Source organism: Equus asinus, chromosome 20 (genome assembly GCF_041296235.1).
Source record: "Equus asinus isolate D_3611 breed Donkey chromosome 20, EquAss-T2T_v2, whole genome shotgun sequence".
Taxonomy (NCBI): domain Eukaryota; kingdom Metazoa; phylum Chordata; class Mammalia; order Perissodactyla; family Equidae; genus Equus; species Equus asinus.
Genome location: NC_091809.1, coordinates 50,201,707 through 50,229,674, shown reverse-complemented (window position 1 = coordinate 50,229,674; position 27,968 = coordinate 50,201,707). Strand labels below are relative to the sequence as shown.

General features: G+C 38.9%; 1 protein-coding gene across 2 annotated transcripts in view; it reads right to left on the bottom strand.

Annotated features, from left to right (window-relative positions):
• Nucleotides 1-26,169, bottom strand: part of ZW10 (zw10 kinetochore protein) — a 44,212-nt gene extending 18,043 nt beyond the window's left edge. The window contains exons 1-7 of one of the 2 annotated variants that reach the window (XM_044752483.2): nt 25,973-26,169; nt 23,999-24,133; nt 18,684-18,785; nt 18,417-18,494; nt 18,104-18,263; nt 16,629-16,781; nt 9,210-9,416 (exon numbers count right to left, since the gene is read on the bottom strand). In XM_044752483.2, coding sequence (XP_044608418.2) covers nt 9,210-9,416; nt 16,629-16,781; nt 18,104-18,263; nt 18,417-18,494; nt 18,684-18,785; nt 23,999-24,133; nt 25,973-26,077 — 940 coding nt within the window. In that variant the 5' untranslated portion in view covers nt 26,078-26,169. The remainder of the gene's footprint in view (nt 1-9,209; nt 9,417-16,628; nt 16,782-18,103; nt 18,264-18,416; nt 18,495-18,683; nt 18,786-23,998; nt 24,134-25,972) is intronic. The other variant, XM_044752484.2, reaches the window with a different exon arrangement.
• Between the last annotated feature and the right edge of the window lie 1,799 nt (nt 26,170-27,968).

Genomic DNA, 27,968 nt, shown 5'->3' with positions numbered 1-27,968 from the left:
GCTGTGTACTGGGGGGCCTTGGGGAGAAGAAAAAGAAAAAAAGAGAGAGAAAGAAGACTGGCAACAGATTGGGACTCAGGTGCCAAAAAAAATTTTAAAAAGTGATTTTAATAGGATCTGAGCTTGTAACTTTGACCAACTATAAAATGACTTGGATTCTTACCTACACACTCAAAACATTTTTAAATAGAGAGATGGTAAAAGAAATTATTTCACTTATGGAAACTGCTGAAAAATTATGAGAAAAAAACCTTTTTTAAAATGTGAAAGATCTTCAGTTAAGCCACTAATCTACAATATATGGCTCATATTATCCACAGAATATTAGATCTTTCTAACAATATCAAAGATCAATTGATTTAACTTCTGAAAAATTGCGAACACTTTTCTTTAGCTTTAGATGACACTTTGGGTACACTATGTCTTAAAGGACTTCCAAATTTACAAAGAAATATTCTCAATTCGGTCTAAACATCAAACTTGCAGCGTAATATTTTTTCATCTTTTAAAAGTTATATGATTATATGACAGAGATGAATTTCAGCTGGGTAAAGAAAATCCATTTCTATCACAACAGACAATGTTCCAATGTTATGTTAGGTAAAAAACATGCAGACTTATTGGAATTTTAAAACAAGAGACTGATGATTCCCTATTGATTCACTCCACTTCATGATATATATATATGTTTAGTTTTTTCCTGAAGTAGACTCTAGGAAAAGTGTCACGAATACAGTTGTTAAAATCATTCATATACATGCAAAGTAGTTTTTTTGCCAATATGCTCATTAGTTGAGTCTGGAAGAGCTTTACAAAGATTTACTAAACTGTTATCTTCAAATCAAGGCTTTCTTGAAACAATAGTAATGCTTACCAAATAGTCAATAATCAGAGATAAAAAATGGCAATGTACTTTGTTTTCTTACTGACGTCACACTGCATATGAACAAGCTAACTGTGAAGCTCCAAGGAAAGGAAAAGCTTATTTGTGACCTAGCTAGACAGATGCAAGAATTTATATTGAAATTAGACCTCCTCATAATACAAATTACTAACTTCACCATTTTTCTAATAAAACTCAGTTTGAAGATTTCAAATGTAATCAGCAATGTAAACTGGCTGCCAAAAATACCAAAAGAATCTGAAGAATGCTGTGTTGATTCAAGAGTTTTTTTTAATTCATGCAATACCACTTCGAATTCCATGTTAATAACATTAAGTTGATACATGAGTTAATGAATTTACTTAAACTTAGTCATAGTTTTGAAACTGATATGCTTTTCTTTCAAAGTCAAATTAATTCTTTTAAAAGGGATGAACCACATTTGTTGATGCAGATGAGACTATTAAAGGGAAATGATTTCTTGGTACTCAATACAGTTACTGGAAAACTTTTCAGTATGTTTGGAACAACTTGGGTCTGGAGCCTACTTTTTCAGCTGTAAATTTTGACATCTAAATACAGATCAAGCATTTCTAGGAAAAATTTGCATCCAAACTGAGATGTGCTATAAGTGTAAAATACCAAATTGAAAGAGTTTGTATGAAAAAAGAATGTAAAATATCTCATTAATAATTTTTATACTGATTATATATTGAAATAATATTTTGAATATATTGGGTTAAATAAAATATGTTATTAAATATACGTTCACATTTCATTTGACTTTTATTGTAGCTACAAAACCTTAAATTACACTATGTGACTCAAATTTTATTTCTATTAGACAGCGCTGATCTAGACCATAGCATCTAATTACAGGTACCATCTTAGTCAAGTGGTATAAGCATCTGGTACGGTGCTTTGCTCTATAAGATTTATTGAAAAGATATATGCATACATCCCAAAAAAGGAAAAGTCAGGTGTGATACATAGGTGTGACCACATTGTATAAACTATTTTGTACCCTTTTTTTCACTTAAAATCCCATCATCAACATTTCACTATACTATTAAAAATTACTCTATTCCTATTTTACCTAATCTTTTATTAGGAAAGGGTACTGAATTTTGTCACAATATTTTCCATACCTAATGATATAACTCCTTTTAGTATGCTGACATCATAAACTGGTTGACAGCTTCCTTATGTTGAACCATCTTTACAGTCCCAGAATAAACCCTTGGTCACAATGTGATCTTTATAAAGGTACTATTAGATTTAGTTTACTTCTTTTTTTGTTTGCAATTACAAGCCAAAGGTAAAACCATTCTATGTGTTTCTCTGTGTGTATGCCATCACTATTACGTTCGGTATTAAGTTTACTCTAGTTTTTAAACAATTAATTGGGGCACTTTTCACCTTTCCCATTGACCAAAAGAGCTTTATTAACAAAGGGACTATCTGCAATTTGAAGAATTCATAGCCATAAACCTTCTGTGCCTGATGGTGGCTTTTTTTGTGGCAAGTCCTTAACAACCTTTCAAATTTCAAATTTCTACAGTTATCTGTATGTTCAGAGTTTCTGCTTTTTGGTAAATTTTGGTAATTAATACTTTCCAGAAAACCATTCATGGCAAAAGCAAAATGTGCCTGTTGTGACAAGCCCAACAACACTAAAGTTTATAAAGAAAAAGCCAAATTTTCCCTCTCCCCATCCACAAGCTTCTCTCCCTCTCCTTGCCCAAGTGACCAATGTTAAGAGTTTGGCTTATATTTTTCCTCCCTTATACTCATTCAAAAAATATATATGCATTTTCCAAACACACACACACACTTGATATGGACTGAATGGTATCCCTCCACTAATTCACATGTTGAAGCCCTAATGTGACTGCATTTAGAGCCAGAGCCTGGCCTTGAAAGACGTAATTAAGGTTAAATGAGATTATAAGGGTGGGGCCCTAATCCAATATGACTAGTGTCCTTCTAAGAGGAAGAGACAACAGGGATGTGCATGCAGAAAGCAAAGGCCATGTGAGGACACAGTGAGAAGGCTGTCTGCAAGGCAGGAGAAACCAAAGCTGCCAACACCTTGGTCTTAGACTTCCAGCCTCCAGAACTGCGAGACAATAAATTTCCGCTGTTTAAGCCACCCAGCTTGTGGTATTTGTTATGGCAGCCCTAGTAAACTAATATGATACTCATATAAGGGGCTGCTTTCTTTTTTATAAAAATGGCTTCATAACACAGGATTTACACTTAACCTTTTTATCATTTAAAAATAGATCATGGCCCTCTTCTAGGTCAACATATCTAGCTCTACTTCATTTCTTTCTTAATAGCTACATAATATCCCATAGTATGGCTCAACCATAAGTTATACAAGCATTTCTCAAATGATGTACATTTGGGTGTGCAAGTATATACTCACACATACAAACATATATAGTGTTGATATCACTTCTATAAGGAATTAAAAAGTGGGATACCTGGGTCAAAGGGGTGTATATTTTAGATTTTACTATATAGCTTTAGATTACTTTCTAAAAAGCATTCACAAAAAGCAATGAAAGAGACTACCTTTCCATTTCCTTACCAGAAGTGTCTTACACAGATCTTTTTTTTTGTTTTTTGAGGAAGATTAGCCCTGAGCTAATATCCACTGCCAATCCTCTTTTGCTGAGGAAGACTGGCCCTGAGCTAACATCTGTGCCCATCTCCTCTATTTCATAGGTGGGCACCAGCCACAGCATGGCTTGATTAAGTGGTGCATTGGTCCGCACCTGGGATCTGAACTGGCGAACTCCAGGCCACCAAAGCAGAGCGTACAAACTTAATCCCTAGGCCGCCAAGCCAGCCCCTACATAGATCTTTTAATTTTGTCAACCTTAAGCATGGAAAGTGCTACCTTGATGGTGTGACTTCCATTCTCCAACTATGGAGGTTAAGCAACACATCTTTTTACGTTTATTAACAAATTACAACTTTTCTTCCATAAATTGTCTACTCATATTTTTTGCCCATTTTTCAATTATTGTTGTCTTTTTCTTTGAAAAAAATCCTTATGTTAACTCCTTGTCTGCCAAATGCATTGCGAATATTGTCTCCCAGTACAACTATTATCTTTGGACTTTATGGTATCGTTTACCACACAGAATTTACCATTAACACATAGTCAAATTTGTCAATCCTTTCCTTTATGTCTTCTGAGCTTCCTGAGACTATTCAAGTCTTCTCCTAAATTTTCTTCTGGCATTTTTATTGTTTTAGTTTTTGCATAAAGGGCTTTAATTCATCTGAAATTCATTTCTGTATGAAGTATGAAGCAAGAATCTAATTTTGTTTTTTTCCATATATATAGTCTATTTTGGAAGCACCATTATTAAGTAAACTATCTATCGCACTAAATGAAATGTGACTTTCATCAAACAGTAAGTTCTTGTTTATTGTTTGCTCTACTTCTAGACTCTTTTTCATTCCACAGATCTTCTTGTACCAAGAACATAGCTGTAATTATAAAATTCTTCCACTAGTGTGTTTCAAATCTTTATTAGCAATTCTCAAAAAAATATATATATATTTTTTTTGAGGGGGAGATTAGCCCTGAGCTAACATCTACCACCAATCCTCCACTTTTTGCAGAGGAAGATTGGCCCTGAGCTAACATCTGTGCCCATCTTCCTCTATTTTATATGTAGGACGCCTGCCACAGTGTGGCTTGATAAGTCGCGCATAGGTCCACACCTGGGATCTGAAAAGGCAAACCCCAGGCCACCCAAGCTGAGCACCTGAATTTAACGACTGTGCCACCAGGCTGGCCCTAACAAATATATTTTTGATGTAAGCTTTAGAGTAAGTTGTACAGTTTGAAAAATATATAATGGGAATCTGATTGGAAATGTATTAAATTTATACAGTGTTTTGGAATAAACTGACAATTTTATGAGATTGTCCTCTAATCCAAGATAGCCTCCCTTTTATTCAGGTCTTACTTTATGTCCTCAATAAATTTTATGGTTTTCTTCACATATGTCCTCTCTTTTCTTATTAAATTCATCTTTAAGAATTTTATAGATTTTATTGCCATTATAAATAAAATATCTTGGGCTGGCCCCATGGTCGAGTGGTTAAAGTTCTGCACACTCTGCTTCAGCGGCCCAGGTTCATGGCTTTGGATCCCAGGCACAGACCTACTCCACTGCATGCTGTGGAGGCGTCTCAAGTACAAAGTGGAGGAGGATCAGCACAGGTGTCAGCTCAGGGCTAATCTTCCTCAAGCCCAGAAAAAAAAAAGAGGAAGACTGGCACCAGATGTTAGCTCAGGGTCAATCTTCCTCACCAAAAAATAAATAAATATCTTTATATTTTAATTTATAACTGATTACTACTAGCTTAGAGAGAAGTTATCAATTTTCATATATTTATATTGTATCTAGACATTAAATATGTATTATTATTAATTTTAAGAGTTTTAGTAGAGTCTTGGTTTTCTAGGTTCACAATCATATCATTTACAAGTAAAGATAATTTCTTCTCTTTAATATTCATACTTATTTTCTCTTCTTTGCATCAGCCATAAGTCCTAAAATAACGTCAAGGTTATTAACGACATTGTGCATTCCTGACTTACAACTGCTTTTAATGGAAATAAAGTTTTTAATCCTTTAATATAATGCCTTTTGCTGGCTTTTTAGAAGCATTTAGTTTTAAAATCCTTAAAAAATTCAATAAAGTATAACATAATTATGCAAAGTAGTTCATTACACAGCTACATAACTTCATCGTTTCCCTATTGTTCAAGATTTCATTTCTTTCCAGTATTTCAGTATTATAAGTAACATAATGAACATCTGAATACATAAATGGTTTTATAGATTTAAGATTATTTCTTTACCGCAGACTCCTAGAAGTTGAAATCCTGGTTTAAAGGATATAAACATTTTAAGGCTTTCTATACATTTTGCCAAATTCTTTCCAAAAGGTTTTTTTTCTCCTCTTTTAAAAGTTCCTTTGTTGGTGGTATAATGATGCTTAATAATAAAGAAAACTTGGGAGCAAAAAATACATATTTAAAAGGTGAAAAGAACATATAACCAAAGATAAACCTAAGAGGAAGAAGGGCAAAAGCCTTTATGAAGTTTCAGAATAATTAAAATCCAAAGAAAGTAGAGGATTCTGAAAAGAACTAAGGACTCAAAATATGATTTTCAGGTTATATTCACACCAAGATGATGAAGGCGGCAATGTTGACTGATGAATATCAAAGAGAACGCAGAATTCCTGAAGTCCTGTTTTGTCATCCTCTTCTTGGCCAAAGACAGATCTTTGAACCAAAAGGGGAAAAATAAATGGTAAAAGAGAAACTGAAACCTAAAATGCATAAAGAGATTGGAAGAGCACGTAACAACATCAAATGAGTTGTCTTCTGCTCTGAATATCCTAGGTACGAGAAAACTTACAAATAAAACAACAGGTTTTGTGCTGATTAATTTAACGAACTAACGTAAAATTGGAAAGAGGTTTCTACTGGAATTCCCAGAGCACTCTCTGACGCTGGCCCTATCCCAGGCAACAGCATCATCACTGACTTAAACTATGAGAAAACATGGTTATCAATTATGCAAGTGACATGAAGTAGAAAGGATTGTAAACACACTGCAAAACTTTATCAAGTAATGTTTAACAAAGACTAATGTTAATTCCAAAAAATCAAGTACAAATACAAAATGGGAGAGCAGCAATTTGCACTGAGTATGACATAGGATTTTCATCTACAGTAAGCTCAATGAGATATCTGTGTAATAAAAGCCTTTGGCTATACTAACAGAAGCATGGAACTGAGAATGAGGACATACATGTTCCCATATTATTCTAAATTGGTTCAGACTATACCTAGAATACTTTATTCTGTTTTGAACACCATACTTTAATAAGAGGACTACAGAAGAAATGAAACACACAGTCATGTGTCACTAAATGTTCTGAGAAACGTGTTGTTTGCTATTCTGTCCTTGTGTGAACATCACAGAGTATACCTACACAAACCTAGATGGTATAGTCTACTGTACACTTAGGCTATATGGTATCAATCTTATGGGACCACCATGATATACAGGGTCCGTTGTGACCAAAACATCATTATGCAGCACATAGCTGTATTCACAGAACAGCAATGAAGATAAGGAGAACCTAAAACTATGTCATTCAAAAAAACCTACGGATGTTTATATTGGTGATTAAGTTGTAGGGGAAATAATAACAGCTACTGTAAAGAATCTGAAATTCCACCATATGTAATAGTAATTAGACTTGTTCTATACCACTCCACACAGCAGAAATAGCATCAATAAAATAAACATTACAGGGCAAGATATTTTGAACAAAATTTTTAAACAACTACCCTAAAGATTTAATTTGCAAAATGGGCAACCGGTAATAGTATTTAATATAGTTAGGAGATATGATTTCTAAAAAACAAACAAACAAACAAATCTTCATAGTACTCAGAGTGGCCCAGAGGTAGAACGGAATGCCTCAAGAGGAAGTGAGTTCCTCTCACAAAAGGTGCTCAGGTTGGCTATGTAACGATTGATGGGAAAGTTATAGAGGAAATTCCAGCATCAGAGATATTTAGATTGAATCACCTCTCTCGTTCCTTCCAATCTTTGGATACTTTGATTATATCTAACAAAAATAAAAGTGTATTATTTCTCTAAGTGAAGGAACAAGAAAACTACCTTGGATTTCTGCAGTTTATGCAAGTCTTGAGATTTTCTCTTCTCTGCTACTGTCAAAACTAGAAAGAACTCCTTAGTTCACATCTAAATTATTTTACATAACTAAACTATACGACTGCCAGGAAGGCATATAAACAAGAACAGCATTTCTGTTTTATTTTCTCCACTTAAGAATGCTTGATTTGACTATTCAATAAGGTGACTGGGAAAAGCAAAAAGAAGGTTAAGTCAAATAAACTAACAAACAATAGTATTAAAATAAAATACCAGAAGAAACTTATTTTTAATAGTATGACAACCAAAACAAAATGATTCAAGTAATATAGAAACTAGCTATTTCAATTGTTAAACCTAGTTTGTTTACATCAAGTAGTGGGGATTTCCCACTGAAAAAATGTAAAATAGCACTTGGTTCATTTCTGCTTCTCCTATAATTAAAGCCTGAGTCCCAAAATGGGATTGTTACCGAAACGAGGGGGAGGGGCTACTTGCTTTAATTAGTATCAGTTCGTTGTCTGTCGGTAAAAGCAATTAGATAATCCATTACTAAAGCCCGCCCTACATGGGGCCGGCCTGGTGGTGAAGTGGTTAAGTTAGCACTCTGCTTCAGTGGCCTGGGGTTCGCCAGTTCAGATCCCAGGCAAGGACCTACACACCACTTATCAAGCCACACTGTGGTAGGCGTCCCACATATAAAATAGAGGAAGATGGGCATGGATGTTAGCTCAGCAACAACCTTCCTCAGCAAAAAGAGGAGGATTGGCAGCAGATGTTAACTCAGGGCTAATCTTCCTCAAAAAAAAAAAAGCCTGCCCTATAGTCTATAGATAATGTCTCTGACGCTTGGGTCACCATAGTAATGGGAGCTTAAGTTTTTCAGGAACTGAAAGTCAACTCCTTGTCCAGTTCAGGCTGGTTAAGACCATCGACTCACTAACTGGGCCTGTGCAGACCAAGGATAGGTGACTCCTTGACGTCAGGGGGCCAAAAACTCCACCCTCAGATCATTTTAATGACACCATTTTGTGACCATGTGTCCTATGAAGAGCTATGAAGCTTGACTATGCATGCACAGATCATCACTTACCTCACCCCTCCTTAGCTCCAATCATCTTTTCCCACATTTCAGACCACTCTGTCCCTTTATCCCGTAAATATCCCTAATCCCCATTTTAGGGGAGGCAGATTTAGGATTTGTTCTCCTGTCTCTTTGCTTGGCTGCCTTGTGAATAAAAGCCGTTTTCTGCTGCAGACTCATCATCTCAGTGATTGGCATTTCACGCAACAGACAAAACAAACTTGGTTCAGTAACATTACCAGAAGTCTAGTGAGAGAAATGCGTTCTAGAATTCAACTAAATGTTACAAATACAGAATCTGGGGCAGCACTGATGACCCTACCTGTCAAAACAGAGCAGAGAAGGCATGTAAAATAGAGCAACAAATAAGAAGGTAATGACTATGCTCCTATGGCATAATTTACTCACCTCTGATCCTCCATTCATTCATACTGTCGGTATTTTTATCTACTTTAAAATAATATTTACTTTTAAAAACAATATTGACTTTGCCAAAATACAAAAGCACTACCTTGGGGATACATTCCTAGAAGTTGTTTCTGGAGCACTTCCAGTACCAGTCTGATCTTTACAAAAACTTCAGATGGTGAGGGATGTTCCAAGTCAGTCATCACAGATTCAAAACGAATGATAATGATGTTAGGCTGGCTTTCTATCACAGCATGAAGGGATGGGCAAGATGCCAGAGGCCTAAGGATGTACTTTAGCAGCATCTGACCTGAAAAATTATGTGAACACTCAACAGAAATCACTAGAAGAAACTTTTAAAAAGTGAGCATGTCAAAAAAAAATAAAGATCTTTGAACCTAACAACAAAAATACATTTACCATGACATTACACACCACTCATTATGCACTGCAGGTTTTCCCACTGAAGTTTCCCAAACTGTCTACAGATTTTTATTTAAATTATTCAAAAAAATCAAGTAAAATAAATAGTAGCTAGTTTAAAAAGGGAAAAAAGAAAGAGGTCAGCAACATGGCAGAGTGAGCAGTTTTCTTTGACTCTCCATCTTCGAACTACAACTAATTGGACATTCATTGGTCAACAAAGGATATCCACACAGCACCTCAGGATGCCTGAGAGACCCATGCTGCTATACATCGGGAGGTGGACAGCCATCTCCCCTGGAGGAGATGGAGATAGGTGAAAACTCTCCAACCCCGAGACAGCCTAGTACCTGCAAGCAACTTTCTACCGGCTGACATGCTCATAGCATCGCCACGGCACCAAGGGCGGGCATGCACATGCATCAGCAGCACAACTGTGGAAACAGGTGACTACAGCCCTAAATCCCCCGTGATTGCTCCTTAGCCCAGTGGGAAAATCCAGAGTCCCACAGCAGCCACAGGGAAAGCCTCTACTCGGCCTTAGCAGAGAGGCCCCGCCCAGCAATCAGACCACTGGGAGGCCCTGGGGCAAAAGGGGTTCCGCCAGCTAAGCAACCCACCCAGCCGCACTTAACACACAAAGCCCTGCTGCGGCCCCAAGGGGGCAAGGGAGACCCAGTGGGATGGCGCAAGTGGGCAGTGACAAGTTGGAGCCCCAGTGAGACTTCTCCTCGGTCCAGCGGCAAAATCCACAGTCCCACAGCAGCTGCAAGGAAAGCCTCTACTTGCCTTGGTGGAGAGGCCCTGCCCAGCAACCAGAAGGCTGGGAGACCCTGGGGCAAAAGGGGCTTGGCTGGTTGAGCAACCCGGCCAGCCCCATCTAACACACAAAGCCCTGTTGCAGCTGCAAGGAGGCAAGGGAGACCCAGTGGAACTGTGTGAGGGAGCAGTGACAATTTGGAGCCCCAACGTGACAGCTCCCTGGTCCAGGGGGAAATCCACAGGCCCACAGCAGCCACAGGGAAAGCTTCTGCTCAGTATTAGTGAAGAGCTCCTGCCTGGCACTCACAAGGCTGGAAGGCCCTGGGGCAGAAGTGGCACAGCTGGGTAAGCTAACCACAGACTGCAGTAGATACCCATAGCTCTGCTGCAGCCCATAGTGGACAAGTGAGATCTTGTGGGACCTGATGGTGGCAGAGCTGCAAGTCTAGGTGAATCTGCTCCCTGGACCTGTGAAAGCCCATAACACCACTACAGACCCTAAGGAGGGAGTGTGTCTAGGTGGTCTGTGAGAGCAGACACCAGCAACTTGAGGCCCCCTTGCAATTGTCCCCACAGCTGACGAGAGACCCCACAGGGCCACTGCGATCACGAGGAGGGGTCCAGGCTCAGTCAGGAACAGCTGACAGGGATCCTGGTCAGTGCAGATTACACAGCTACTGCCCCCGCCACCAGCAGAAGCAAGTGGAAGCAGTAACGAAACTCTACCTCTATGTGGAGGCACAAATCCACGCCACCAAGCAGTATGAAAAAATATATTAAATCTCCAGAACAGAAGGAAAATGACAAGTACCCAGAAAACAATCCCAAAGACACTGAAATCTATAACCTAAATGACAATGAATTCAAAATTGCCATCATTAAAAAATTTAATGAGTTAAAAGAGAATACAGACAGACAACTCAATGAATTCAGGAGCTACGTCACAAAAGAGCTTGATACTATAAAGAAGAACCAATCAGAAATGTTGGAGATGAAGAACACAATGGAGGAGATTAAGAAAACTCTGGACTCTCTGAAAAGTGGGGTCAATAATATAGAAGACAGAATTAGAAATTTGGAGGATAGGAATATAGAAATGCTGCAGATAGAGGAAGAGAGAGAACTAAGACTAAAAAGAAATAAAGAAACTCTCCGAGAATATCCGACTCAATTAGGAAATGCAACATAAGGATTATAGGTATCCCAGAGGGAGATGGGGAGAAGGAGGCAGAGAGAAGGGGGCAGAAAGCTTGTTCAAAGAAATAATGGCTGAGAACTTCCCAAATCTGGGGAGAGAGATGGAAATCCATGTGACAGAAGCTAATAGATCTCCAAAATTTATCAATGTAAAAAGACCAACCCCAAGGCATATAGTAGTGAAGCCTGCAAAAGTCAACAACAAAGAGAAGATACTAGGGGCAGCAAGGCAGAAGAAAATAACCTATAAAGGAACCCCCATAAGGCTGTCAGCAGATTTCTCAGCAGATACCTTACAGGCTAGAAGAGAGTGGAATGGCATATTCAAAACTCTGAAGGACAAAAACTTACAGCCAAGAATACTCTATCCAGCAAAAATATCCTTCAAATATGATGGAGAAATAGAAACTTTCCCAGATAAACAAAAGTTAAGGGAGTTCATCGCCACAAGACCCCCCCCGCCAAGAAATGTTCAGGAAGACCCTCATACTAGAAAAAACAAAAAAAGGAAAGGGGTTACAAAACCCAGAGCAAAGGAGATAAGTAGAAAGACAAAATTAGAAAGGTGCAGCTCTCCATCAGAACAGATTAGCAAAGGATAAGTATAACATTAACGATAAAAGGAAGGGAAACACCGAGAATAAATATAATCTTGTCATTTTAACCACAAACTCACAACACAAGAAGGAAGAAAAAAAACATCTAACAATAACAACCTAGAAGGAGAAGAGGTAAGGGATGGAATGGCTTAATCTAAGGAAATAAGAGGCTATCAGAAAATGGACTATCTCATCTATGAGATGTTTTATACAAACCACATGGTAACCACTAAACAAGTAACGAGAATAAAGACACAAATTACAAATAAGAAGAAAGCCGTACAGAAAACTATCTACCTGAATTGGTAGTCCAAAAATCACAGGACGAGAAACAAAGGAAATGCAAGAGAACTGGAAAACAAGCGATAAAATGGCAGCATTAGGCCCCCACATTTCAATAATCACTCTAAACGTAAATGGATTGAACTCTCCAATCAAAAGACACAGAGTGGTAGGATGGATTAAAGAACAAGACCCAACAATATGCTGACTCCAGGAAACACACCTCAGCCCCAAAGACAAACACAGACTCAGAGTGAAGTGATGGAAGATGATACTCCATGCTAATAATGAACATAAGAAACCAGGTGTTGACATACTTATATCAAAGTAGACTTCAAAGCAAAACAGATAAAGAGAGACAAAGAGGGCAGTTTATAATGATAAAAGGGACACTCCACCAAGAAGACATAACACTTATAAATATATATGCACCCAACACAGGAGCATCAAAGTATCTAAAGCAACTATTAACAAAACTAAAAGGAGACATCAACAACAATACAATAATAGTAGGGGACCTCAACACCCCACTAACACCAATGGATAAATCATCCAGACAGAAAGTCAACAAGGAAACTGTAGAATTAAACTAGACCAGATGGACTAAATAGACATATATATATAGAATACTTCATCCAAAAACAGCAGGTTACACATTCTTCTCAAGTGTGCATGGAACATTCTGAAGGACAGAACATATCTTGGGGAACAAAGCAAGCCTCAACAAATTCAAGAGGGTTGAAATAATATCAAGCATCTTTTCCAACCAGAATGCTATGAAACTAGAAATCAACTACAAGAATAAAGCTGGGAAAGGGGCAAAAATGTGGAGATTAAACAACAGCTACTGAAAAACCAATGGATCATTGAAGAAATTAAAGAAGAAATCAAATATTATCTGGAGACAAATGAAAATGAAAACACGCCATGCCAATTCATTTGGGATGCAGCAAAAGCGGTCCTAAGAGGGAAATTCATTGCAATACAGGCTCACCTCAATAAACAAGAAAAATCTCAGATAAGCAATCTCAAACCACACCTAACAAATTAGAAAAAGAACAAGAAACAAAGCACAAAGTCAGTAAAAGGAGGGAAATAATAAAAATTAGAGCAGAAATAAATGAAGTTGAAACAAGAAAGACAGTAGAAAGGATCAATGAAACAAAGACTTGATTCTTTGAGAAAATAAACAAAATTGACAAACCCTTAGCCAGGCTCACTAAGAAAAAAAGAGAGAAGACTCAAATGAAAAAAATTAGAAATGAAAGAAGAGAAATCACAATGGATACCACAGAAATACAAAAGATTATAAGAGAATACTATGAAAAACTATATGCCAACAAATTGGACAACTTAGAAGAAATGGATAAATTCTTAGACTCTTACAATCTCCCAAAACTGAAGCGGGAAGAAATAGAGAATCTGAATAGACCAATCACAAGTAAAGAAATTGAAACAGTAATCAAAAACCTCCCACAAAATAAAAGTCCAGGACCAGACTCCCTCTATGAAGAATTCTATCAAACATTCAAAGAAGATTTAATACCTATCCTTCTCAAACTATTCCAGAAAATTGAGGAAGATGGAGCACTTCCTAACACATTCTATGAAGCCAACATCACCTTGATCCCAAAACCAGGCAAGGACAACACAAAGAAGGAAAACCACAGGGCAATATCACTGATGAACATAGATGCAAAAATCCTCAATAAAATTCTGGCAAACTGAATATAGTAATACATTAAAAAGATCATACACCATGATCAAGTGGGATTTATACTAGGGTCACAGGGATGGTTCAACATCCGCAAGTCAATCAGCATGACACACTACATTAACAAAATGAGAAACAAAAACCACATGATCATCCCAATAGATGCAGAGAAAGCTTTTGACAAGATCCAACATCCATTTATGATAAAAAACTCTCAATAAAATGGGTACAGAAGGAAAGTACCTCAACTATATATGACCAACCCACAGCCAACATCATACTCAATGGGCAAAAACTGAAAGCCATCCCTCTGAGAACAGGAACAAGACAAGGGTGTCTACTCTCACCACTCTTATTCAACATAGTACTGGAGGTTTTGGACAGAGCAGTTAGGCAGGAAAAAGAAATAAAATGAACCCAAATAGGCAATGAAGTGAAACTCTTGCTGTTTGCAGACGACGTGATCTTATATAGAGAAAACTCCAAAGAATCCATTGGAAAACTATTAGAAATAATCAACAGCTACAGCAAAGTTGAGGGTATAAAATCAACATAATTAGTAGCATTTCTATACTCTAACAACAAACTAACAGAAAAAGAACATAATCCGATTCACAATCGCAACAAAAAGAATAAAATACCTTGGGGTAAATTTAACCAAGGAAGTGAAAGACCTATACAACGAAAACTGCAAGACTTTCCTGAAAGAAATTGATGACGAGATAAAGAGATGGAAAGACATTCCATGCACATGGATTGGAAAAATAAACATAGTTAAAATGTCCAGACTACCTAAAGCAATCTACACATTCAACGCTATCCCAATCAGAATCCCAATAACATTATTTACAGAAATAGAACAAAGAATCCTAAAACTCATATGGGGCAACAAAAGACCCCAAATTGCTAAAGCAATCCCGAGAAAAAAGAACAAAGCTGGAGGCATCACAATCCCTGACTTCAAAACATACTACAAAGCTATAGTAATCAAAACAGCATGGTACTGGTACAAAAACAGCTGCACAGATCAATGGAACAGAATTGAAAGCCCAGAAATAAAACCACACATCTATGGACAGTTAATCTTCGACAAAGGAGCTGAGGGCATACAATGGAGAAAAGAAAGTCTTTTCAACAAATGGTTCTGGGAAAACTGGAAAGCCACTTGTAAAAGAATGAAAATTGACCATTCTTTTTCACCACTCACAAAAATAAACTCAAAATGGATCAAAGACCTAAAGATAAGACCTGAAACCGTAAGGTTTCTAGAAGAAAATATAGGCAGTACACTCTTTGACATCAGTCTTAAAAAGATCTTTTCAGATATCAGGTCGTCTCAGACAAGGGAAACAATAGAAAGAATAAACAAATGGGACTTCATCAGACTAAAGAGCGTCTTCAAGGCAAGGGAAAACAGGATTGAAACAAAAAAACAACCCACCAATTGGGAAAACATATTTGCAAGTCATATATCCAACACACGGTTAATTTCTATACTATATAAAGAACTCACACAACTCAACAACAACAAATCAAACAACCCAATCAAAAAATCAGCAGGGGACATGAACAGACATTTCTCCAAAGAAGATATACGGATGGCCAATAGACACATGAAAAGATGTTCATCATCACTGATCATCAGGGAAATGCAAATCAAAACTACACTAAGATATCACCTTACCCCTGCTAGAATGGCAAAAATAACCAAAACAAAAAGTCACAAATGTTGGAGAGGTTGTGGAGAAAAAGGAACCCTCATACACTGCTGGTGGGAATGCAAACTGGTGCAGCCACTATGGAAAACATAGCCACCATGGAAAACCGTATGGAGATTTATCAAAAAATTAAAAATAGAAATACCATATGACCCAGCCACCCCACTACTGGGTATCTACCCAAAGGACTTGAAATCAGCAATTCCAAAAGTCCCATGCAGCCCTATGTTCATTGCAGCATTATTTACAATAGCCAAGACATGGAAGCAACCTACGTGCCCATCAACAGATGACTGGATAAAGAAGATATGGTATATATATACAATGGAATACTACTCAGTCATAAAAAAGGATAAAATCATCCCATTCACAACAACATGGATGGACCTTGAGGGTATTACATTAAGTGAAATAAGCCAGATAGAGAAAGACAATCTCTATATGATTCTACTCATATGTGGAAGTTAGACATGTAGACAAAGAGAACAGATTAGTGGTCACCAGGGGAAATGGAGGGGTGGGGGATGGGCACAAAAGGTGAAGGGGTGCACCTACAACATGATTGACAAACAATAATGTACAACTGAAATTTCACAAGGTTGTAAACTATCATATCTTAATAAAAAGTAAAAAAAGGAAAGAAAGGATCCAAGACCTTAATAAAAACAGTAATACTTATGACAATTCCATTTGACGAATCATGAGGCCAAACCCTATGATCCAACATCAATATTATCCATAGAATAGTTTTATAATCTTTTCTATCACTCCTTTAACACTGGACCTTCTAAGACTTCATGTAAAGGAAACACAGTAGCATGCCTTACCAAATGATTTAAGCTTGGTATGCAGCTCCCCAAGAATAGAAAATGCCAAGAGGACAGAACTGATTGGTGGCACAGGGGTCTTCTCTTCTTTCTGAGATTGTTCAGTGCATAAATGAAGTTCTGTTTGTAGGTAAGATTCCAAGTTGCTGGTATCTAAGAAAAAGGGAAAAAATATCAGCTGTCTCAGCAATACAAGATGTTTGCAATGCTATTCCTCAGAGCCCATTCTCTACTGAGATTCCTAAATATGTGGTTTTACTATAATACACTTCTAATGCAACCAAATATTACTTATGACATACATGTCCTTGGCATCACTTTAAAATAGGAAATGACTTTTTTTGATATGTTTAAAGAATCAACTAAGTGCAAAAGCAAGGTGATGTGTCTAAAATAAATGCTTATTAAATATGTATTGAATGAATGCAAGAAATGAAAAGCGAGGTTCTAATTTCACTTGAGACCTCCTCTTCTATGTTCTTTCTTATCAAGTAAAGAGGATAGCCTGCCAAATACGTTTAACAGGAAGGGTGTGTTATAACAAATAATTAGAAAACCTATCTTTTCTTAATTTTATAGTCTGCTTAGAAATAGAACCTAAAATTTCTCGATTACTTTCTTCAAAATACCTGAAATACATACACGTGTGTGTGTATCTCTATGTACACACATACATATATAATGTATCTGGAGGCCAAAGTGGATACAGGAAAGGGGGTGGAGGGAGACTGTGAGGTTTCCCCTGAAATAAACTAAATTTCAAGTTTCAATATTAGAAAATACACCAGGTGTAATGGCATGTCCTTTACCTATTCCCTTAGAGGTTTTACTTTGTATTAACAAGATACCAGAGAGGGCTCACACCCAGAGATGGGCAGAGGAGCTGAGAGCCAAGTAGCATAAATCAAAGCCAGGGCCAGAGTTATTCTACTTCTTCATCTTGCTAAGCACCCCCTATCTCATGATTCTGTCACCATTTTTTCCCCAAGGACTGAGAATATTTGAGCCAAACTCTTGTCCCATTGACTTCCTGTCTTCTTTCCTCAGCAAGATAGAGAATGGTTGAACAGCTTCTTTTCAGATTTCTAGCCAAGATAAATTGTTGGGATTCCAGCTGTCCAGAATGGCTACATCCTACAATGTCGTGGGAACTTTGTATGGTCTTAAATTACTACCACCTCCTCGACTACACCCTCATCATGTGGATCCCAGCCACTCAACCATCTTCCCTCTTCTCTGCTCCTTCCTAGTGAAGGCACAGAAAGAGAGGTAAGAGAAGTAAAGTGAGAACACTTTAGGGACCCAAAGGAGTTGATCCTAACAAGCATTTTGCTTAATATGAAAATTCAATGTACACTTGGGAGATTAATAAATGAAACCTTCTCATCTACCAATATAAAATATTTAGAATATATTCAGAGGTCAAACTGGTTCAGGCAGATTAAGCAAAGCAGTCCACCTGAGGTCAGCAGCACCTTTTGATGGTGAGAACTTCCATACAATCAGCTTCTGCCACTCTTCTCCAAGGTGATAAAGTATGTTCTGTTTCTGTATTGTGAACTCCATGCTGAGAGATTTTAACATTTTTAAATCAAAGCATTTTCTGGATTTTAATAATTTCAAGCATTTCTCTGCCTGGTAGTGAAACAGAATCATTGTTAAACATTCCATCTGGATTCAGGGCAAACAGAATATATCTGTATAACGATAAGGAATACATGGAACACAACATTTACTAAAAACAAAAATAGTACTAATTGCTCAGGCTTTGGAGAAAGCGTTTAATACCTCTTCCAGACGCTGAGCAGCAACGACATACTTCTTCTCTGTTAATGCACAATGATATTCTTCAATAGCAGTAGAAAACTAAAAAGATAAGATAGTTATTAGTCATTTTACTTTATATATCTTATTATTTCAAGTCTGTCAGCTTATTCTTTTTTAAAATATGAAAAAATACCATACAGCCCAATACTCAGTTAATAATGAGACCAAGTGAAAAAAAAATAACTTTCTTACCACCAAAACACTGAAGTTTGAGCTGAGTTTACTGACCTCATGCAGCTGTTTAAGCAAACTTAGGACTACTGAATCTCTTTCCAACTGTTGCTTCAAGTCTGTAAATTCAGCAGTTGATACATGAAGATCTCGGCGGACCTAATGCACACATCAAAAACAAGTACTTTCAAGCTACTCTGTACCTAAGAAATAAAACATTTATAGCTAATCATTAAGCTTTATTAGGTGAATATAATTCATGTTGAAATTTAAGTGCTGGTTAAGACTGGAACAAAAATCACAGAATAGCAGGAAGAGATCTTAGGCGGTCCTCTCAGTCCAAACCATGACCCTATGCAGGAATACCCATTCCCATCAACCAAGAATCCTCGCGTCACCACCTATTCTTAGCTTAAGCAGTTGCTATCTTTCATCAGAGAGCTCATCCACCTGGATTACTAGAAGGGTATCCCAACTGCCAAGTGATAACTCACTCTCCATTGCATAGGTCTAACTATTAGAAAGATTTTACATTGAATCAGAACCCGAACTCTCATTCTGCCCCCCCTTTTCAGGGACGTTGCACTATCAATTATTTCTTCTCTTTCTATATCTTTTACCTCTCCCTAATTCATTCATCATTCATGAAATATATATTGATTGAAGACCTACTACAGCATGGCTCTTCTCATCAGATTTAAATATGCTAAAATGTCTCCCAACTTTGAGAAAAAATTTCCTCCTCCTCAGCAACGACCTCATTCTCTACTCATTTTCCTGCTAGTTCTCTGGCCATTCCTTTCATTTTTGGGGGGAAGCTTCATTTTGCCTCTGATCACTTCAAACATATTGATATTCCTTTCTCTCTGGCCCTCTTCTTACTCTGAACTGCTGGTTCTCAAAAAATAAACTTCTTTTTGCCCCATTCCCATGCAGGGACATTTGGCAATGTCTGGAGACATTTGGGGTTGTCACAACTGAAGGAGTTCTACTGGCATCTAGTGAGAAGCTAGGGACACTGCTAAACATCCTACAATGTACAGAACAGTCTCCCACAATAAAGAATTATCCAGCCCCAAATATCAGTGCCGAGGTTGAGAAACCTTGCTCTATACACTCTTTCTGGACAATCTCATCCATTCCCATGTCTTCAATTTCCAAGTGCTGCTATCCGAAGTCCACATCATTTTCCTAACCTCCAAACATGTATATGGATGGGTGATGTGCAAAATGCTCACTAAAATCCATACTTCCATTCTCCCACAGTAACAATAACACATGGCTACTCAACTAGTCTATTATGTTTTAGCCCCTTTCACAGTTGGGGTGACCATGTATCTCAGTCTCACCAATGGAATATAAGCAGAAGTGATGTGCACAATTTCCAGGTCTGAGTCTTAAGAAAATAGATGTGCCTCCCCCATGCCCTTAACCTCCAGCTACAACTTGGACATGGGGAGAGACCAACTTCAACCACTCAACAACAAAATCCTAGAGCAGTGCTTCTCAAACTGTAATATACATACACATTACTTAGTGAATCTCATTAAAGTGCAGATCCTGATTCAATAGGTCTGCAATGGGGCCTGAGAGCCTCTAGGTCTAACAAGCCACCAGGTGTTGCCAATTCTGCTGCTCTACAGACTGTTGAAACATAATTTTTTAGGGGTCTCTTACATTTCTGCACTGTTTTGCGAGTGAAGTAATGACCATCTTTTGTTCTGGACTATCTTTTCAAGGAAGTCTGTGTAGTAAACAGCTTGGAAAACAGAGATGGTGTTTTCCTCCAAAGCAAAAAGCAAGCATGCTTACTCCCCATTATAAGAGATTCACATTCCCTGAGCTCAGTTCTCTTCTATAATCCACTGCACATTGCCCTGTAGAAACTGGGGCTCAGGGCCCTGTGCAAAAATGCTCAGGCTGGCTACTGCTGTGAGTAATAAACTATCTTTCATCTCTCATCCAAGGAGTCTCATGTCTTCTACCAGCATCCATGAAACTGTGGCAGGCTAACTTGCAAGCAGGTTAAAATCTCAGACCCCCTTCACAGTGCTTGGTAGAGACTATACTAGAGCAGGTAGGCCGTAGAATCAGCATGCTAGCCTGGACTACTACAGTTAAAAAATATGTATCTGGGGCTGGCTCTGTGGCCGAGTGGTTAAGTTCACGCGCTCCGCCGCGGCAGCCCAGGGTTCAGATCCTGGGCGCGGACAAGGCACTGCTCCTCAGGCCACGCTGAGGCGGCATCCCACATCCCACAACTAGAAGGACATGCAACTAAGATATACAACTGTGTACAGGGGGGGTTTGGGGAGATAAAGCAGAAAAAAAACAGATTGGCATCAGTTGTTAGCCCAGGTGCCAATCCTTAAAAAAAAAAAAAATTGGCAACAGTTGTTAGCCCAGGTGCCAATCTTTAAAAAAAAAATACATATCTTGTTTGAGCCAGTGGATTTCAATGTCTGTCTCTGTCTCCCTTTCTTCCTTTCTTTTGAACATCTAGCCTTCATCTTAATACACTCCAACTATACAACTCTATTTGGATATCACATAGGCACTCCATATTTAAACTAATTTCTCCCACAAAAACCTACCCCTTCTCTAGATTCTCTGTTTCAATGAATGGCACATCAATGACCTGGTTCCCTACTTATCGTTGACTTCTCCGTCTTTTACTACCCACATCAACAAGTCCCAAAGATCTTATCCCTTAAACGTCACTAGGATTCATCCGCTTTTCTCCATCCTCATTGCCACTGACTTTAGAGCAAGTCGCCACCCTGTCTTGCCTGATTACTTTAACTGCCTCCTAATGCTTTAACTGCCTTCTCATTTCCCAGTCTCTTTTTCCCTCAAGTCCTTTCTTGAAACTTCAACCAGATGGGATTCCTAAAATTCAATTCTGATGTCACTCCCCTGCTTAAAATCCTCCATGGCTTCCACAGTGCCATCAAGATAATGTCCATACTACTTAACCTGATATACAAGGTCCTTGCTTACCTTTCTGATCTCATCTCATATCCTTTCCCACCACACTCGCTAAACATGAGTCATACGGAACACTTGCAGCTCTCCAAAAGTGACATCTCTCCATTACATCCTTGCTTCTGCAATGCTGTCCCCTACGTCTACCTAAAACACTCTTCCTTCCTCTCTGCCTAATTACCTGTCACTTCAGGCTTTGGTTTGGACACTATTTCCTGCCGGAAGCCATCCTTAACTACACCTCTTCTAACTGGATTACTCCTATTTGGTGTGTACCACACTATTTTACTCATCTATATCAGGCATGAGAGTCACATTTTGAAATTAAAAACTGTCTTATTCAGCAACTACCACCGTATCAGGCACTTTGTAGATGCTCAATGAGTATATCAAATGACTGAATAAATTTCTTTATAACATCCACCTATCGATCTAATTCCCCTTCTTTGGCTATAAATTTGAATCTTGGTATGATAGGGCTTAAACCTTTTTTTTTTTTTGCCCCCCAGTACATAGTTGTATATTTTCAGTTGTGGGTCCTTCTAGTTGTGGCATGTGGGATGCTGCCTCAGCATGGCTTGACGAGAACAGTGCTCTGTCCGCACCCAGGACTCGAACCAGCGAAATCCTGGGCCGCCGAACCCGAGCGCACGAACCCGAGCGCACGAACCCAACCACTTGGCCACAGGGCCAGCCCCTAGGGCTTCAAATCTTGAAAGTGTTTCTTACTAAAACTAAACACCCTCAGTTTCTTTCATTGTTCTTCAGATGGTTCAGTATTCAGCCCTGGACCCTCTCATTTAGACCAGCCATTTTTCAAAAGACAACAACCAGAATTGAATAAATTTCACCAGCCATAATCTGACCAGCAAAAGGCACAGAGAACTCATCACTCTCTTGTTCCAGATACTTCATGTCATTTCAATAGTACAGACTAAGATAGCACTATTGACTCATTGATCAAACAATCAACTAACGACAAATACACTTCCAAAATATTACTTGAGCTGTGCTAGAGTTGTAAGTAACGGATTTATTTTTATTAAAACCTCTAATAAGAATGATTGGCGAACTGACTGTTAAATAAATTTTCTAGCTAACTAGTGGTTTCCCTATTTGTCATTCAAATTTTATAGAAAACTTTTGAAAAACACATCTGTTCACTTTCCTTCTTTAGAAACTATCACGTAGAGAAGAGACTTGGTGTCTTTCCTTCAGGACCTTGAGAATACCTCAACATCTTGATTTTTGGATATCAACGAGCCCTGAGCAAAAATTTAGAAATAGATGTTGAAGACACCTAAGATTAGAGTTTGTTTAAATCTCCAGTATCAGCTTGCTTTCTTTCAATTGCCTATTTTTCCTAAAAGGAAACTGTAGGGGAAAAATCCCGGTGAGATAATACATGTGGAAAATGTCTTTAAAATTATAAAGCTGATATTTTTGTTTCCAGACTGTTTACTTCTTTTTGTGATGAAAGCACTCCAGAAAACACGATAAACATTCTTAAAACCCACCAGACTTTCCACACAAGTACAGAAAGCACTAGCCCCACAAACTGACACAGGACAAGATGGGCAAGGACTCTCTGGATGTCCAGAGGAAGTGGCTTGATGACAAGAAGTAGAGTGGTCATGATTGGCACACCAAGCCAATTTTCCAGAAGAAAATTGTCAAAAGACAAAACCTTGTGCTGAAGCTTGAATGTGTTGAGGCCAGCTATAGACCTGTAAGACAATGCTGGCCATTAATAGATGCAAGTATTTTAACTAGGAAGAGACAAGAGAAGAGGCCAAATGATCCAGTTCTAAGCTTTACCTGTTTTTATTATGAAGACAATAAAATCCTCAGATTTTGTTGTTCTTGTTGTTGAGGAAGATTGGCCCTGAGCTACCATCTGTTGCCAATCTTCCTCTTTGCTTGAGGAAGATTCTCACTGAGCTAACATCTGTGCCAATCTTCCTCTATTCTGTATATGGGATGCTGCCACAGCATGGCTTGATGGGCAGTGTGTAGGTCCATGCCTGGGATCCAAACCCACAAACCCCAGGCCACTGAAGCAGAGCACGTGAACTTAACCACTACGCCACCAGGCCAGCTCTCCTCAGATTATTTTTTAAAAATTTATAAAGGGCTATTCAAATGCAAGACATTATTATTATAGCTAAAAAAAAAAGTTACTATAAAAAAGAAATCATTTAAATTATAATTTTGGAAAATATTTCTATTTTTAAGCTGGAAATTACCCTAAAATCATCTAATTCGACTTTCATTTACCAATAAGGATAGTGAAGTCTTGAAAAGTTGTACATAACTGAATTGTCTTAGGAATCAGGAAGCTGAACTACCTCCCTGCAAACGTACCCAATACAACAACCTCTTCTTACCTCACTCTCTATCCTGGACTTCAGCAGGTCAATGTCATCAGATAGCTTATCCACTTGGGAAACCAGGTCCTGTGCACTTTGCATGCTGGGCAGGAATTCACTGTACTTCTTGCTGATCATACTGCATACCTCACCCTATAATATAAGACAGAAGAATTACACTGAGATGAGTAGGTGACTCTGTTAAAAATATATGCTTGTCTTCCATAAGGAATCCTCCATGTTGGAGCCTTCCACACCCATTCACTTTCCCTCCAAGCCAACAGGTTTCTTTGAAAAACATATTTCTCCCACCCTTAATGGTCCTATGACATTATTAGAGTGAAAGAAGACAATGATCACCAAATCCCACTAGTGCCCAAGAGTTGTACAAACACTGGAAAAGAGAAGGTGGAGCCAGAAGTTCTCATATTGAACTGCATCAGCTCAGACTACAGCCAATTTTAATTATACATATATCTAATAAAAAAGAAAGCAAATGGATAAGTTAAATCCATAATCTGTATATTTCAATCAATTTACAAATTTCTATCTTCTGGCTTATAAAATTTTAAGGTCTAATCTTAAAACTGTAAATTGATTTACATTTTATTAATAAACAAATTACTGAAGACTTTGCACTGAATTATTCAATGCTTTGGAAGCTACAGGTATAAATTACACCTGCCCACAAATAAATTCCTTTTAGGCAGGAAAACACTACATACACTTGAGTAGCAAGAATGCCGAACACAGAAATGTAACACAACAACAGAGTTAATGTTCTCCAGGAGCACAAAAGAGAAAGAGAACACCTCTGCCTGAGGGAAAATGGGGATATTTTTCATGCAGGAAACTACATTTGAGATGAAACCTGGAAAATGGGTAGAAAGACTACAGGTAAAGATGGAGAAACGGCAACATAAGCAAAATCTGGGAACTAGAAACGATACTGGGCCTTCTTGGAGCATAGGAAGTAATTCTCAATTGGCTGAAGATTCAAGTTGGTAAAGGAAACTAGTGAAAGGAAAGGTAAGTTAGGTTCAGAACACACAGGAACCCCAAGTGCCATGCTAAGGTAGCTTAATAGTCTGTGTATCATATAAAACGTGGTTTAAAACCCAAAAGCCATGTTAAAGAGATGTCAGTATCGTGAAATATTTACAAACTAGGAAACCATTTTTGTAAAATCAAGAATTGTTAGGAAGAGCTACTTCTTGTGCCTTTATGGTAGGTGCCAAACTCGCTCCCTTAAATCCAGACTTAAGCAGGTGCACATAATTTTAAGTGAACGCAGCAAAGATGCGGGCAAATATTGGCAAGGTGAGGACAGCAGTACACAGGGAACCTGTGTACGGCTCTGTGCTTTTTGGTTCTCTATCAGTCTCAAGACAGCAGGGTCCAGAGAAGTGCCATTCACGTGTTTTACAACACTCAGCACGGCCTCCAGGGCTTAGGGATGGAGAAGAGAGCAAATAAACACACTGCTAGGTTTCAATAACAAAAACTTCAGAGAGGAGGATGGTACAATCTTCCCAAAGCTATCATGTGCATCAACAAATCGGACAAAAAGGAGTGGGTGCAGGAGACAAACACGTCCTGTCCTCATATCCATCCCTCTCCTGTGCTCCCTCTCTGGACACGTGGAGGCTTTCAGTCCCACTCCCCTGCCCTGCTGGTCCCCTCAGTCTCCCTCCGCGTCCCCTGCCCCCGGCCTCCCCAACCTAACCCCACTCCCCAACATTCCCCCAGCCACCGCCTCCTCCTCCGCACAGTCCCAGGCCTCCTCGCCTCCTCCGTCCCCAACTCGGCCGCGCTCCAAGCTTCCTCCTCAATCCACATACTTCCCAGCCCTGCCACTCCTCATTCTTCCCACTCAGGCCCCACACCTGACTCTGCTCCTACCCACTGTGTCCGCCCTCAGCCACTGCTCATCTCTCCTCGAACACCACCCGGCGTCGCTCTCTAATCCGCCGACTGCTGCCGCGCCCTCACCTTGGTCTCCTCCACCCTGCGGGTCAGGCGGCTGATCCTGGTGCCCAGATCCTCCTTCTCCAGCCTTCCCGAGTGTGCCAGAACTTCCGTCACGAACGAGGCCATGGCCACGACAGGAACCAACGCTGACAGAGCCACTCTCGTAGTCAGCGCGGCAGCTCCAGTCCCGCCGGCGGCCTTGGCGCGCGGCCTGCTGGGAAACGGAGTCTTGCGGGGCCCAGGCCGCTGCACGGAAGGCGAGGGCCACACTACAACTCCCAGTAGGCATCGCGACTATCCTAGCGTGGAATTTCCACGGTGTCCCGTAGTTGGCAAACTGTGCGGAGAAGCGTTTTCTTCCTAGCTGTTTTCGAATAGCTTGTCTCTTCCCGCCCGTTTTTAAGTAGAAGAAATGAAATGTTTTTATTTAATAATCAGTCCTAACTGAACCCTTCTCAACTTCAGACTTCTTAGCTGTGAAGTTTATCTAGCTGGAAGACCCGACGAACCCATCTTGATTTTTTTTTCGTTAAATATTCGCTCCCATGGGCCGCAGTGGCCATCGGAGCCCATCTGAATGGTGCCCTCTGGAGTTGTGGAACGAAGTGGCATCACCTCAGTATAAATAGAAGTCTGCCTATAATTGCACTCCTTTTGTATTGCATAGTTTACGTTACATCTACGTACATATATTACATATATAAATACTGCATCTATGTACATATAAATATACATATATTACATCTACGTAATACATGACATGTTTACATTATTTATATTACCTAGTCATAAACAACATTAGTACTGTGTGGACTAGAACAAGATACTTAGCACTTTCAGAGATTACAAATCAATTTTATCAAAAGCTTTTAAAAATTGTTTCATTATTTAAATGTTACGTACTAAAAGATGTTCACAATATACTATGCACGGTATAATTTCTTTGTTAAAAATATGGAGAGAGAGGTAAAAGATATATACCAAATTATCTCTCTGAGTTGTGGACTTATGGTGTTTATTCCCTTTCCCTATCTATTGTTTTTTCCTGCAATAAACATGTACTGCTTTAATTAAAATATCTTTAATTTTTTGAAAAGATATCTTGTGAGGGTTGACCCCAAGTAGATGCTGACCCTAAGGTCCTTGTCAATTTTAAGTGGCTGTGGGACAATCTGCTTATCCTAGTGAGGCAAGGGCAGCTTCCTGTGACATGAGCAAAGGAAATGAAATTGGGGTTAAGACAGGAAGCACAAAGGACAGCCATAGCATCCTGGGAAGCACCTCTCCCTAGAAAACCAAATCAGTTTCTGTTTAGTAGACCTGTCAGCCTCACTTTGAATTCTAAATGCTACTAATAATAAATGCCCAGTGAGAAAGAAGGACTTGCAGATGAAATTCCTGAAAACTTGTATTACCTATTTATTAACTACTACATGAGAGACAGGATGCCAGGTCTCAGAAGCCAAAATGTGTGAATAAATAATCACAGGAGGATATGATAATTATTTTGGAGGTAGATGAGGGAGCAATCCAGATTTTTGTGGTGCCTAATCTTATACAGTTGTGGGGAAGGAGAGGACTCTTTAAGGAAAAGAATATAAAATACAAAATCAGGTGCAGGCCTGGGAAGGGGCCTGTGCAAGTAACAGGCGTGAAACTTCATCCACCTCTGAGGAAGGTACAAAGAGCAGAGGAAATACTGGAGGAGGAGCACCCAGTCTCTGAGTGAATCAGGGAGGTTTCACAGCAGGGAGGCATCTGGACTGACAATCGAAAGTGGTGCCACTTTGAGGCTGAGGTTCTGGGATCTTCCTCCAGGAAACCAATTCATGCATGCCCATAAACACACCTGCAGAAGCTCCACCTCTCCCTGGGCACAGAAGCCACTGGATAAGCTGAAGATTGTTCCTCAGGGTTCCAGGAAAAGATGGAAGAGCCAGGGTAAGACTGAGGAAGGAGAAGGAAGAGCATAGGGGATGGAGTGCCATTGCTACGCATAGACAGTCAATGCATGCAG